Below are 14,204 nucleotides of genomic sequence, written 5' to 3'. Positions count from 1 at the left end.
ATTTGAGGAGTCAATTCAGACCGTGTTGTGTTCGAAAACATACTTGTCAGATGCAGTAGCGTTACGATTGACCAATCGAGACAGAGAAATTGTCGCCTCTTTCACCCTGATTGGTCAATCAGATGCTGTTCTAGTTCGGCGAGTATTTTCGAACGCAAGTTTGGTGATGTAGCGACGCATCGCATCTCCGTGGTCGGCAACTTCAGACGAACGAATTCGCGTCCTTTGACACGCTTAACCGCGTATTGAAACCGATTCCGCCACTGTTTCCCCGCTGACATTTTCAGTCGTTCTGACCATGCCAAGTGTTTCGAGAAAATCGCGCAAGTTATGTCGCAGGCGATGCATGCACACATAGTAAATTAAGAAGTCGAAAATTGGTGACTTGTTCGCCCGGACAGTGAACTCTCTGAGAGAAGCGATCTACTGTGGAGTGAGTTCCCCTCGTCGGATATATTTGCTTTATTGATATTTTGAGTGTCACAGGCCTATGCATATCTCCAGGTAATGTTTAATCGTATTAATAATACCGCTTATTCCATTTTCCGCCGCGACATTTTCGTCTCCCGGAACTTCTCACGAATTTTGTTACGCTCGTTTCTTGTTTACGTCGTGGCTTGTATACGTGCACGGCGAATGCACATAACCTCGAAATCAAATGGCTAACTTTTTTGATTTGGGAGCGTTCTGAAAAAAAAAAAAAGAAAAAGGTTTTTTTCTAGCAATAGTACACCTGTTAATGTATTAATATGACATTGAATTTAATATGTATTTTTCTTTAATAATATTTTCACTCACATATTTATTAAATAAAGAATTTTTTCTTAAAATCTTGTATAAAATACATTAAAAGATGTATAGAGAATTGCACGATTTGAAAGATTGATAGTATTTGCACTAATTGTTATAATATCTAATATTTAGTCTAATAGTTATTCATTATTATATTGATTGATTCTTGTATTAAAATGCACAATTCCTTTCTTTGCCACAATTTTGTATTTAAAGTATTACATAAAAATATACCTTACAGTAATATTTATAATACAGAGATGTAATTTAAGATGTATTATAAATAGTATATAAAAAAATCGTGCTATAGCATGTATAGAAAAATGCTGTTTAAAATATAATGTAAAGTTTTTGGTGATCTTATATAAATTTATATAAATTTTACCTACTTTTTCCTTTAAATATTATGCATATGTTACATTTTCTGAAACATAATTATATACTTTCAGAAGAACATACATAAGGGATAAGATATTAGTATATATTATTTAATATAGGCCATGCAAAGGAAACATAAAATCATTAAAAATATTAATCATGTTTTAAATCTTTTTAATTATATATTGTATCAAATGTTATATAAATATCATTATATTGCAGAATTTGGACCGTGTTTTAGAATACATTAAAAATAAAGTGCTTGTTACATTTGATTGGTTAACCAAGTAACCATCATGTCAGAAATAGTATATCCAGCAGGGTGTAGATCAGTTAGTGAAGATTTAGGCCCAGATGAATTAATCAGGAGACTCAAGGTATAATTATATCACATCTAGTGCTGCTATAGTAAACAATATATATATATTTATTTATATACAAAAAAATATTATATTAAAATATAATAACTGTATAGACATTAGCCCATACATTACAAGCTATGGGACAAGATGAAGGAATGTACCAACAATATATTCCACTTGCGCTACATTTGGCAGAAGAGCACTTTCTAATGCATCAGAGTAAAGATGTACAATTATTAATTGCTTGCTGCATTGCAGACGTCTTAAGAGTTTATGCACCAGAGGCTCCTTACAAAGATGCTGATCAGGTAAAAATATACATTAATAGCAATATGTCAAGAATAATTTTTATTATATTTATGTCAAGTAAATTAATAAATACTAATTATGCTGTATAAAGCAGTTTAATATTGTTGTTTTTAATATAAATTTTTAGGTCAAGACAATATTCCTATTTCTTATTAAACAACTGGCAGGTTTAAAAGATCCTAAAGATCCTGCTTTTAAGAGGTACTTCTACTTACTTGAAAATTTAGCTTATGTCAAATCATTTAATATGTGCTTTGAGTTGGAGGATTGCCAAGAAATTTTTTGCGCATTATTTTCTCTCATGTTCAGAATTGTAAAGTGAGTACATCTGAAAACGAAAAAAATTAAATCACTGTTAAATTTCTGCAATATAATGTAATCAATTTGTTTAATGTGGTCAATGCAATCTGTTTTAGTGATGAACATTCTGGTAAAGTTAAAAGCTTTATGCTGGATGTCTTATGCCCACTTATTACTGAATCAGATATTGTCAGTAATGAACTTTTAGATATTATACTCATGAATATTGTAGAGCCAAACAAAACACAGAAAAAAAATGCATATTTGCTTGCTAAAGAGCTGGTGATTAAATGTAGTGATACATTAGAACCATATATTCAAGCAGTAAGTAATAAGAATGTGAAAGATTTCTGTCACAAGAAACGAATGTACACATTAGAAACATGTAATATATTAAACATATGTTATGTATTTTACAGTTTTTCAATCATGTCTTGATATTGGGTAAGGAGGAAAAAAGTTTGCAGATTTGCAAAAAGGTGTATGATCTGATTTATGAGTTGAATCACATATGTCCGAGTGTCTTGTTGTCCGTCCTCCCACAATTAGAATGCAAATTGAAATCTTCCTCCGAGACTGAAAGATTAGGTGCTGTAGCATTGCTAGCAAGAATGTTCTCTGAAAAGGGTTCGCAATTGGCTGTGCAGCATACACAATTGTGGAGAGCATTTCTAGGACGATTTAACGATATTAGCGTGTCCATTCGTATTAAATGTGTACAGTATTCAATGCATTTTTTGTTAAATCATCCTGAATTGAGGAAGGATATCACAGATACTTTGAAATTAAGGCAACACGACGCTGATGAAAGTGTTCGTTACGAAGTCGTGATGGCTATTGTAACAACTGCCAGACGAGATTTCGAAGTCGTATCAGATAGTGAGGATTTATTGGAATTTGTCAAAGAAAGAACATTAGACAAAAAGGTAAAATATTAAATTCATGAAATTGTTTAAGTTTAGAATCAAATGTTACAACTTATGGCTTGAACTTACTAATGATTATATTTCTAGTTTAAAATACGAAAAGAGGCGATGTCTGGTTTAGCTATGATATACAAGAAACATCTAAATGATGCAGATGTGCCACAGGCAACAAAGAAAGCAGTTATTTGGATAAAAGATAAAATATTACATGGTTATTATATGGCAGGGATGGAAGACAGATTGTTAGTGGAAAGGCTGCTAAATACATGTTTAGTACCTTATCAACTACCAGCTGAAGAAAGAATGAAGAAATTGTACCATCTCTTAGGTACAATTGATGATCATGCTTCTAAAGCTTTCGTGGAACTTCAAAAGCATCAGCTTGCGTATGTGTTATATATTAATTATTTCATACATTAATTATTTCAATTTATACATTAATTATTTCAATTTATATACGATTACAAAAACATTTTTACATTTCGATACAAATGGATTATGTATATATTTAGTGTGCGAAGAGCAGTAGTCGAATGGATAGACATTGTGAAGAAAACAGATGCTAAAAACGAATTAGTAACAAAGATTCATCAGATATCACGCTTTTTGCCAGATCCTATGAAAGTGCAAGAATTTCTTCAAAAGTTTAGCAATCACATGAAAAAAGATGCTAGATTATTACAGGAAATGGAGACGATCGTACAACCGAATGTCTCCTGTAAAGAATGTGCAGAAACAATAACCAAAGTCCTCAAAAAATTAGGACAGCCTGTTATGACTAATCTATATTACAACACGATTAAGATGCTACTCGAAAGAGTAAGCTCTGTTATGATTGATGAAGAGGCAATTAGGGTAGGTATTTTATTTTCGAAAATTTTTTTATATTTTTTTATTTATGAAGAAACATTTAACATATACTATTCATATATATATATATATATATATATATATATATATATATATATTTAAGATGTATGAATATATATGTATATGTATATAAATTTTTTTAGGTTTTGATAGGATATGTCTTAGATTGTTTGAAAGGAGGTAACGTGATAGAAGAGGTCGGCCTTAATCCAAATAATGCCGGCGAAAAAGGATTAAGATTATTAGTGGTAAATTGAATTTTATATTCTTAAATCTAAATATTTATAAATAAATTCAAATTTGTAATAAATTACACAAATTTGTAATAAATTAAACTTATAATATTTTATAATTAGAGGTATACATTATTCGAAATATTTTAGATGTTGTCATTTGTATTTGGCCCACATTTCTTACATAACGATATCTTAATGCAACTGGTCAATTTGCTCGAGTTAGAAGACGAAATGGTTGCACCACTAGTTCTGTCCATCTTCACGTTTTTGGGAAAATACAAACCTTTATGCGATGTAGCACCGGATATCATGAATCTTATGGTGCCAATATGCAAGAACTTCGCGGAAACGGGAACACCAAAGCAGGCAAAACAGGCCGTGAGGTGTTTATTCGTTAACATGACCAATATTCACGACACCATCTTCCCCGAGATCATCGAGAGAATTAAGAATACACTAACACCGACATCGGAATATTATCGAACGTCTATAGTCACGTTAGGTCACATAGCATATAATTTGCCAGACAAATATCAAATACAAATAAAAAATATGGTTTCCAGGAAAGTAAGTGAAAACAAAGTATTGTATTAACGAATTTCTGAATGCTTTACACAATTGTTACATAAGAGACACAATCTTCATTTCTACAGATAGTTAAAGAATTATTAGTGAAGGAAAGCAGCGAGCAAACTTCCGAGACTATTGAGGGAGATTGGTGCAGAGAGGATCAATTACCTGAAGAAACACGATGCAGATTGGAAGGCTTGAAATGCATGGCGCGTTGGCTGTTAGGATTAAAAAGTGACGTGTTATCGGCGCAGAAGACATTCAGGATGCTGAATGCCTTTATGGTAAACAAAGGAGATCTATTGTCGCAAGGACGGCTAAGCAAAGCTGAAATGAGTTGGTTACGATTGCAAGCGGGTTGTTCAATGTTGAAAATATGTGAGCAAAAAGGCGTCGGAGATCAGTTTACTGCAGAACAATTCTACAATCTTTCACAACTCATGGTGGTACGTTTGATACAAATATATTTTTTTACATTTAATAAAAAACATTTTAATCATAATTGATAAAATTTATTTAATTGTATTTATTTGATGTATAGGATGAAGTTCCTCAAGTCAGAGAAGCTTTTGGTGGTAAATTGCACAAAGGTCTTGGAAGAGGAATTCCAAACAAGTGTTTACCACTGGATTTCATGGGATATTATGCTTTGGCCGGCAAAGAACAAGACAAAAGGTTAAAGTGTGTTATGAAGACATATATGCAAACAGACATAAATAAAAGAAGGGATTATGTGAAGACACTTTCATTGGGTACCGTCGAGCGAGCTATGGGTAAGAGATTGAATAGTAAGGGATAGTTGAAATAAATTATAATAGTATCGTTTTTACTATTTCATAATAATAATAATAATTGTTTTTACTATTATATTTCATTCTAAAAATTTTTGTTATTTCACAATTTTATAGGTCAACTGCCTCATATTTTGCCAGATTACATGCTAGTTTTTGCGGTACCTATTCTTGCACATGATCCCGAATTCACGAGTTACATAATGGTCAGCCAATTAAAAGTTATTCAACAGTGTCTCTGGTTCATTTTGGAGCCCCTCATTACAAAGAACGAATATTATTGTTATGGATTTTATAAAAACCTCGTGGAACGCATGAAAAGTCATAAGGACGCGCTCAAACCTGACAACAACGAAATGAATTATGTAATTATCATAAATGTTGAGATTCTTTTTTTCAATAAAAGCTTATCGGTAAATTAATTTTTACTTTTATACGCATATATAGAAATTGTGGGCCGTTTGTGACTTGGCAATGAATGTAATATACACAAAAACTACCAACTTCGACATGAAGGAGTTTCCAAGCGAAACACGAATACCTACGATGTACTTCAAACGAGTAGACGATATGGTGGCTAATACTAAGAATTATTTACCCGCGGAAATGCAAGTGAATATGACGAATCCAAAAGGAAAGGGATCATTCCATAATACACATACAGTCAATGAGAAACCACAACGCAGAACTAAATCTAAACAACAGAAAGAAGTGGGCATTGGACCTAATGAAACAGATGCAAGGGTAAGATAATTTTTAGAATAATTCTGTGATTGCTTATTGAGACTATTTAGTTTACTCAATTTAACATAATTAAATATAATATATAATATAAATATAAATCAATATTTAAATTCATCAAATGATGATATATAGTAGATTAAAAAATTGTGAAATATCACGTATTTAATTCTTTGGATATGTATAATTTTAATAATTTCAAGCTGCAAATTGGAGAAATGGAATGTATCGATGCACAGGTAACTTAGATGCAATGTTAGAATAATATATGCTCTTAGGAAGACTTTTTTTCAAATACACTAGTATTTATATATAGTGAATATGCTTGATTATTTAAATAAATTTATTTGCAGCCTGCTGAAGCATCAGAAACCAGAATTCAATTACCTGGCTTGGAAGAAGAAGTAAGTTGATTTGCCTTAAAAAAGCGAAATTTTTTTAAAATAGTGACAAAATGTCTGATTTTATCTTTCACAATTATTTTTAGATCGAGGAACCACCGGCAAAGAGGGCATTAAGAGAATCGGATAAAGTAAATAAATAATTCAGTGATTGGACTATATCCGGGGAACATTGGGATGGGGAAAGACTTAAAGAGAATGTGAGAATAAGGAAAAAAAATTAAAGGATCTAAAATATACTTTATAAATTAGAAAACAGAATATTTTGGTTATGTATAACAATTAATAAACCTAAGTCGTTCGTGTATCTTTAGAGTGTAAGATATTAAGATTATGACACATTAATGTCAGGCTTACAATGCAAAGAACTCTTTGGACTTACAACTTGTGAGTAAAGAAAAACAAAAGAAGAACGAAAATGTTATCAATTCTTCATAGTAAATACGAATTCATAAATTTATTTGGCATTGATAACACAATAACGAATTATATATTGGCTTTCCGTTAGTTTTTCAAATCACAGAAACATGTTCATATGATATATATATATACATAAATATATGTATGTATGTATGTATATATGTATGTATGTATGTATATGTGTATATATATATATATATATATATATATATATATATATATATATATATACATACATACATACATACATATATATATACGCATACATATTATGATAGAATAGTTCTTTTAAATAATTATGTACAGTATTTCCTCCAAAAAAATTTATTAACAGAAAGAAAGTCATCCCTCTCTTTCTTTTTTTTTATATGACATTTCAAACTTATTTAAACATTTTTTGACATGGCAATGCTTGATACCAAAAAATATTTGTTTTCTCTCTCATTTATTTCATTAATAGATCAAAGATTAATTCAAAACAATCTTTTTTATTAACGAGGAAATGCTGTAAACATGAAATCTTTTTGTAAATTATAGAATGTATTTCTTGATGTACTCTTTCTTATTTCGCATTTGACGTTCACTTTTACACTATGAAATAAAAGATAGTTCTTTGTTTCTTTCTACTTTGCAAACATCTAATTATGACATTGTTTTGCTTGAAAAATAGTATTCAGTTTAAACAGCAAGTATATATAAATAATATTGTCACAACATTATTAATAAATAAATACAAGAAATCCATTTTCTGCAAAAGAAATATATATCAAATATATTGTCACTTTATAAACAACAGAAAAAAATACTATAGTTTTGTTGCGTATAAACAATATATATTAAATAAGAAGTTGTGTGTTTATTGGCTTTGTGATCTAAAGTTGTTGGTTTTTAACAATACGATTATCGCCACATTTTAGTCGTGATTATTATAATTGACACACATTAAGTATGATCTACATGTGTAATAATGAAAAAATGAATATTGCGAGTACTTGTGCGAAAACCTTCAACTTTTGTATTTATAAATAAACATAAAATTAAAATTATATCGATTGCAAACTATTATTGTGTAATACCTTAATTTATATTAACATAGTACATGCAATTTTTACGAAAGATATGTGTAAAAAGAACGTAAGTGTTTCGATTTTATTTATTAAATATTTTAAATATTCAAATAGAAAAAAATTTTTGAGTATGAAGTTTAAACTAAGTGGGCCTAGGTTTTGAGAAAATTTATGTTCTCAATACTAGAATTATTAAACTTAAGCATTCAACTACATTAGATCTAAAGATGACTGAAAATTGTGAACGAATTCATGAATGATGATGAATGATTGAAATCATATTAATAATTATAGAATTAACATATATCTATTACCTTTTCATAGAAATTACAGTACAATGCAATGTTCAACCATTACGTAATTTTTCATATTTGTGAAAACATAGAAATATTTAATTATTTAATATCTCTAATTTTTTTTTACATTGTCACTTATATATATTTTTTCATATTTTTGCATTAGATATGTATTTCTATTAGCAAATCTTTATCTACTATACTGATTCTATTGAAATATCTTTGCAAGTATACGATTATTTTTCTGCATAGTACTGCAATTTTTTCAAACAGATTATAAAGTATGAAAAGTATACATAATCTGATTAAACGATCAATCAGTGCTATTCATCTATCAATCTGTGAGACGTATGGCGTAATTGTATAATCATTCTGTAATAAAACAAATCAAATAATGTGTCATGTATTTAATTATAGAATTATGTTACATTATAAAATTAACGTTTTTTAGGAAATTTTTTTTGGCCTTTTTTTGCTACATTTTTTTGTTGTGTCTTCAATGTATTTTGTTTTTTCTTAATATTTGCCCTAAAATATATAATAAAGATTAATATATCATATTTAAATAGAAATATCTTTATTTTCTCTTAGCTTTCGATTTTGATAAAAAAATGTACTCACTCATATCGTATTCTTTTAACACCTTTTTTGCTCGTGTCCGTTAAATCAGTGGCAAAGGATGATCGTGATCGTTTCAATGATCCTGAAGTAATAATTTGTTAGAAAAAAAAATTCTTTCAATATTATAAAATAATGTATATACAAAACTATACCCTTTTTAGTAAAGTCACGATTATATTCATCCATAACTACTCTAATCTTCTTTTGCTTATTACTCTTTTTAGCTAATCGCGCTTGATAAGCAGCTATCTTTTCTAATTCTCTTTTAGCTCTATCTTCAGCTGTATCTTTAGGTTCATTTTGCGTTTTCTTCTTTTTTTCTTCTACTATGTTGGAAGATTCCTTTTCATGCTTTTTATTTTTACTAACTCGTTTTTTACTTAATCGAAGATTATCTAAAAATATAAAAAAAATTTAAATAGTTATGTGATTATATACTACTGCTAGTAGGATGTAATATTAAAATGTGTTAACTCTCTTATTTACCTTTTTCTTTCTTTCTTTCCTTTTTAGTTTGGAACCAACTTCTCTGATCTTTGGTATCTTCATCTTTAAGTAATTTTTCAACACGATTAGCTTGATTCTCTATTTTAGCCAATTCTTTGTCATTCTTTTCCTCTTGTAAAATTCTTTCTATATCTACTTCTAGTGATTGTAATTTCTTATTGTATTTTTCTATTATATCAGGTGGTATTATCCTATTCTTGATAGGATTTTTTGCTTGCTTAATAATTTCCTTCACTAAGGAACGTTCCTGTTCACCAGCTAATGATACAGAAACACCTCCACGACCTGCTCTTGCAGTTCTCCCAACTCTAACAATTACAAAAATAATTTTTTGTTATAGTTCTGATATATGAATTGTGTTAATTAGAAATTATACCTGTGTATATAATGTTGTAGAGTAGCAGGCATCATAAAATTAATTACAGTTTTTACACCACTTATATCTAAACCTCTTGCAGCAACATCAGTTGCTAATAAAATATCAATTTCTTCCTCTTTAAATTTTTGAAGATTTTCCAATCGCTGTGGTTGTGTGAGATTACCATGAAGTTCTCCAACCTGGTTAAGTATAAAAAAAAAATAAATAAAAATAATATATAAAAATAATTATTAATTTTATTAATATTATCGATTTATTTACTTTCAAGCCTAATAATCCCAATAAAATATGCAATCTATGAGCTTGTTTTTTTGTTTGTACAAAAATCATAGTATGGTCATGAAAAGTTCGACAAACTAATGCTGCTAGAATTGCTTCACGATCTCCTTCTCTTTCCTTACGTATGCTAAAATCATATTTGTTGAAGGTAAAAGAAGAGAAAGTAATTATAAGAAATATGAAAAATAATATAATTATATAGATGGAGTTTATATTTACCGAATAAATTCTTGGCGTAAGTTAAAGGCTACATCTTGATTACTATCCACAAATATTTTAACAGGATTGTTAAGAGATACTGCTGCTAAATCCTTGACTTCCTCTGTCATAGTAGCAGAGAAAAGGATAGTCTGTTTGGTTCTTGCACATTGCTTTACAATGTATTTCATTTGTTCAGCAAAATATTCATCTAACATTCTTAAAGAAAATATGTATATATGATTAAATGTATAATTATTTTTTATTACATCTAATAAATTAATAATATTATTGTATTGGATATATGTGTGTGTGTGTGTGTGTATGGTATTAGAATACATTTTTATATTAATTATTATACCTATCAGCTTCATCTAGAATTAATACTTCAATATTGTTCAATGAAAAAGTAGGTGCATTATTTAAATGATCAATTAATCTTCCAGGAGTTGCTATTACAATATCTGGATTTTTTCTCAATACGCTTTCCTACATTATAAAAATGGTAAATTTATTAGACATGTTATCTGTTTATAATTTATTAGATGTTATCTATTGTAGATAATTTATTTAAAAGATTTATATATAAAAGAAGTTTAACACACACAAAAGAGATAAAATAACTCACCTGTATTTTCACATCCAATCCACCTACAGATAAACCAACTTCTACTGTTGTAAATTGAGTTAACTGTTTTGTTACTTGATAAACTTGTACTCCCAACTCTCTAGTAGGTACAAGTACAAGAACACGTGAAACAGCAGGGCCATCCAATGGCCTATATAACAATCTTTCTAAAGTTGGGAGCATATAAGCCGCAGTCTTGCCAGTACCTGTTGCTGCACAACCACAAATATCACGACCCATTAAAGCTACAGGAATAGTAGCAGCTTGTATAGGAGTTGGTTGTACAAAATTCATTGCTGTTATAGCCTAGAAATTTTTAAAAATTAATCAGTATCTTTTACATTTTTTTATCAAGTTTATAGTTTTATTATATATTTTACATATTATTTTGTATATATTATTTTAGTAATTACTTTACTAATTAATTATTATATACATTACATACTTTTAGCAAAGGTCTAGACAAATTCATTTGATAAAATGTAGAATATGTTTGAGAATCTGTATATTCTTCAAAATCAAGTGTATCTTCATCATCTTTATTGATAGAGTTCTTTATCTTCCTTTTCTTTTCCTTGGTTTTAACAGTGTCTACAATAAATTAATAAATAAGAAATATCTTTCTTTTTCCCTCAAAGAAATATAAATATTTTAAATATATATATATATATATATATATATATATATATATATATAATTAAATATTTTGTAAACATATAAGTAACGTCTTTTGAGAATCATAATTTTTATAAATTTTTTTTATTTATGTAAATAAATTATGTACCTTTCTTGAGTTCATCTTCAGATAGGGAAATGGTATCATCATTCTGATCTGTATTTGGCTCAATTTTAATAAAATCATCTTCAATTCCATCCTAACAAATATAATAACATATTTCTTCTAATAACTTTATACAAATTGTAATAATAATATAATTTATATTGCATATCATTATAATTTGCAGATATATAATTTGCAAATAGATGACAATATTACATACCTGCTCATTATATTCCTTTCGTATCTTTTTTATTTTATCATCTAATTTTGTTTTTGGCTTACGTTTAATATATTTGCTCAAATCATTCCAAGGATCTTGATTATATTCAGCTGTACTGCTTATAAATTGAAAGCTACTGTCAAAGTCTTTACTCCCTTTCTTTCTTTGTTTTCTTGGCTGAAACTAAAAATAAATAAAAAATAAAAATTTAATATTATTTTTTTAAATATTATATATTCTAATATTATATATTCCTCTCAAGAATGTAAAAGCGAAATTCTATTATGGGTTTAGTGTTTGCTATTAAAAAAACTAAGATAAAATAAAAATGTATTCATAAAAATAAGAAGTATCATTAAATAATATATTTTTTAATACATAGATACGTATGCATTATTTTTTAATACAATCATTTCAACTTACATCGTCTTCTTCGTCCGAACTTTCCGAATAATTTGTAGAGTCTACAAATTCCATCTCGAAAATGCTGGAACGTACAATTAGGTTAATTCGTTTTGAAATTCCTAAAAATTTCTATTTGAATGAGATTCCACTTGAAATGATAGATAAATTCATAAGACAGACCTGTTCTCAGAAGAAAAGGAAGAGAAAGGTAAGAAAAGAAAGGGAAGAATATCTGAATATAAAAAGTGTAAGCAAAACACATACACGTGGTATTTGATATTTCCACAGAGAAGACTGAGAGATGTCATGGCCTGCTTTTAGGTAAGCAGGCTCTGAAAGCGATACTCCCTCTATGGACATTGAAAACGTGGATATGAACTACAAAGCCAGTGTCCATGAATATTCTCAGAGGGTAATATATAATGTGCACAATTTCTGGTTTTGTTCCGTGCTATGTGCACGAAATGCCAGTAGCACCAGTGCTGTATAACAAGATACTTATGTATGTAAATTGATAATAAATAAATTATTCAATCGCGAAAGATACTGTAATATTCAAAGATGAAATAAATATTTTTCTATATTCATTGTCATATTTATATCTTTTTATTTACAAAACACAAAATGCCTGCTGTGGGATAAAAACATTTTTAACCGTATTTCTATAAATCTTCTTAATTAGCAGTAAACTGATCTTTGATATTTATTAATCATTTTTTTAATTATTTAAAAATTTAATTATTAATACATGTATAGAATTTGTCAAATTAATCACTGATTCTTCTAAAGTTTTTATAATTAAGACTCGAAAAATATAGATGTTGCAAAATATTTTAAGTCTCTTCCTTTATATAAAATATTATATAAAGAATTCATATGTTCCATTTTAATATAGCTAACATTATTTTTATATATTTTTATATACCAACATAATATTTTTATGCATAATATTTTTATGCTAAATACATATTACAAAATATATGACAAAATATAATACAAATTTAATATAAAATATAATTCGAAATTTAATACAAAATAATTTATTACATGGGATAATTTATTACACGAAAATGTCCAAAATATACGTATAATATAAAATTTACTAAAAATTTTTACATAGTCCAGACAAGACTGATCAGCGAAGATTAATTACGCGCCATTTATTATTAATAATAGATATGCAATAATAGAATTTAATAAGTTTTATATAACGTAAATAATCGTGATCAAAAGAGTCATTAATAAAATTATTGATCGTTTCTTTGATTGTAAAAGAAAGTATTTGCATTACTGGCGCATTTTGTATAGATTATTAAAGGAAATATTCCTTTATGATTAAAATGAAAAGATAGAATAAACTTCGAAATCAACAATTAAATTACTAAATAAATCGCGATTTAAAATTCGCGAGAAAACGCGAAGAATAAATAAATCGACAATAATCGGAATATTCGCGATTATAAGATACGCATAATTTTTATAATATGATAATCGAAACTATCAATAGACACGCGTGCGATATAATATCGATATTATTATCACACAAATGATGACAGACGAAGATATTTTGGCTAACATTTGTGATCCGTATTGTTTATGAACATAAAATTCACTGTCCGATTTATTTGCGATTAATACGCGACTTTATAATTTCACGATTGAGAATAAAAGACATATCCTATTTCGCGCATGATTAACTGAATAAGATGAAATGAGCTCTATAAGCT

The 14,204-nt window shown here is 28.2% G+C and overlaps 2 protein-coding genes across 5 annotated transcripts; one reads left to right on the top strand and one right to left on the bottom strand.

Annotated features, from left to right (window-relative positions):
• The first annotated feature begins 182 nt into the window (after window positions 1-182).
• On the top strand, window positions 183-7,242 carry Pds5 (cohesin associated factor B pds5). 3 transcript variants are annotated; one of them, XM_083086356.1, is made up of 17 exons: window positions 183-504; window positions 1,393-1,547; window positions 1,646-1,840; window positions 1,969-2,042; window positions 2,258-2,465; window positions 2,561-3,067; window positions 3,155-3,453; window positions 3,580-3,922; window positions 4,081-4,185; window positions 4,321-4,740; window positions 4,827-5,189; window positions 5,285-5,516; window positions 5,652-5,899; window positions 5,982-6,278; window positions 6,479-6,514; window positions 6,629-6,679; window positions 6,763-7,242. In XM_083086356.1, the coding sequence occupies exons 2-17, from the start codon at window positions 1,467-1,469 to the stop codon at window positions 6,817-6,819; spliced, it is 3,516 nt and encodes a 1,171-aa protein (XP_082942482.1). In that variant the 5' UTR covers window positions 183-504; window positions 1,393-1,466; the 3' UTR covers window positions 6,820-7,242. The 3 variants fall into 3 exon arrangements, with proteins under 3 accessions (XP_082942482.1, XP_082942471.1, XP_082942476.1); XM_083086345.1 differs by having other exon boundaries at window positions 1,969-2,159; XM_083086350.1 differs by lacking the exon at window positions 6,479-6,514 and having other exon boundaries at window positions 184-504; window positions 1,969-2,159; window positions 6,763-7,239.
• Window positions 7,243-8,851: 1,609 nt separating this feature from the next.
• Window positions 8,852-12,826, bottom strand: Rs1 (Dead-box helicase Rs1). 2 transcript variants are annotated; one of them, XM_083086366.1, is made up of 14 exons: window positions 12,742-12,826; window positions 12,496-12,559; window positions 12,073-12,255; window positions 11,856-11,946; window positions 11,517-11,662; window positions 11,072-11,377; window positions 10,805-10,932; window positions 10,465-10,662; window positions 10,228-10,372; window positions 9,964-10,145; window positions 9,567-9,895; window positions 9,233-9,475; window positions 9,081-9,162; window positions 8,852-8,987 (listed from the first exon to the last, which is right to left on the bottom strand). In XM_083086366.1, the coding sequence occupies exons 1-14, from the start codon at window positions 12,783-12,785 to the stop codon at window positions 8,897-8,899; spliced, it is 2,232 nt and encodes a 743-aa protein (XP_082942492.1). In that variant the 5' UTR covers window positions 12,786-12,826; the 3' UTR covers window positions 8,852-8,896. The 2 variants fall into 2 exon arrangements, with proteins under 2 accessions (XP_082942492.1, XP_082942500.1); XM_083086374.1 differs by having other exon boundaries at window positions 12,658-12,749.
• Window positions 12,827-14,204: the final 1,378 nt, after the last annotated feature.

Source organism: Camponotus vicinus, unplaced genomic scaffold, assembly GCF_025532165.1.
Source record: "Camponotus vicinus isolate PSW18456_S1 unplaced genomic scaffold, iyCamVici1.0 SCAF_1, whole genome shotgun sequence".
Taxonomy (NCBI): domain Eukaryota; kingdom Metazoa; phylum Arthropoda; class Insecta; order Hymenoptera; family Formicidae; genus Camponotus; species Camponotus vicinus.
The sequence above is the reverse complement of the archived record's forward strand: the minus strand, read 5'-3'. Positions and strand labels throughout refer to the sequence as shown.

Bases quoted from the DNA above. Each gene is read 5' to 3' on its own strand.
- Rs1 (XM_083086366.1), bottom strand. From the start codon at position 12,785: ATGACATCTCTCAGTCTTCTCTGTGGAAATATCAAATACCACGT. The intron at 12,256-12,495 runs GTAAGTTGAAAT...ATTTATTTTTAG, and splicing joins GTTCGGACGAAGAAGACGAT to TTTCAGCCAAGAAAACAAAG. The intron at 11,378-11,516 runs GTATGTAATGTA...AAAAATTTCTAG, and splicing joins TGTCTAGACCTTTGCTAAAA to GCTATAACAGCAATGAATTT.
- Pds5 (XM_083086345.1), top strand. From the start codon at position 1,467: ATGTCAGAAATAGTATATCCAGCAGGGTGTAGATCAGTTAGTGAAGAT. The intron at 5,517-5,651 runs GTAAGAGATTGA...ACAATTTTATAG, and splicing joins TACCGTCGAGCGAGCTATGG to GTCAACTGCCTCATATTTTG. The intron at 6,279-6,478 runs GTAAGATAATTT...AATAATTTCAAG, and splicing joins CTAATGAAACAGATGCAAGG to CTGCAAATTGGAGAAATGGA.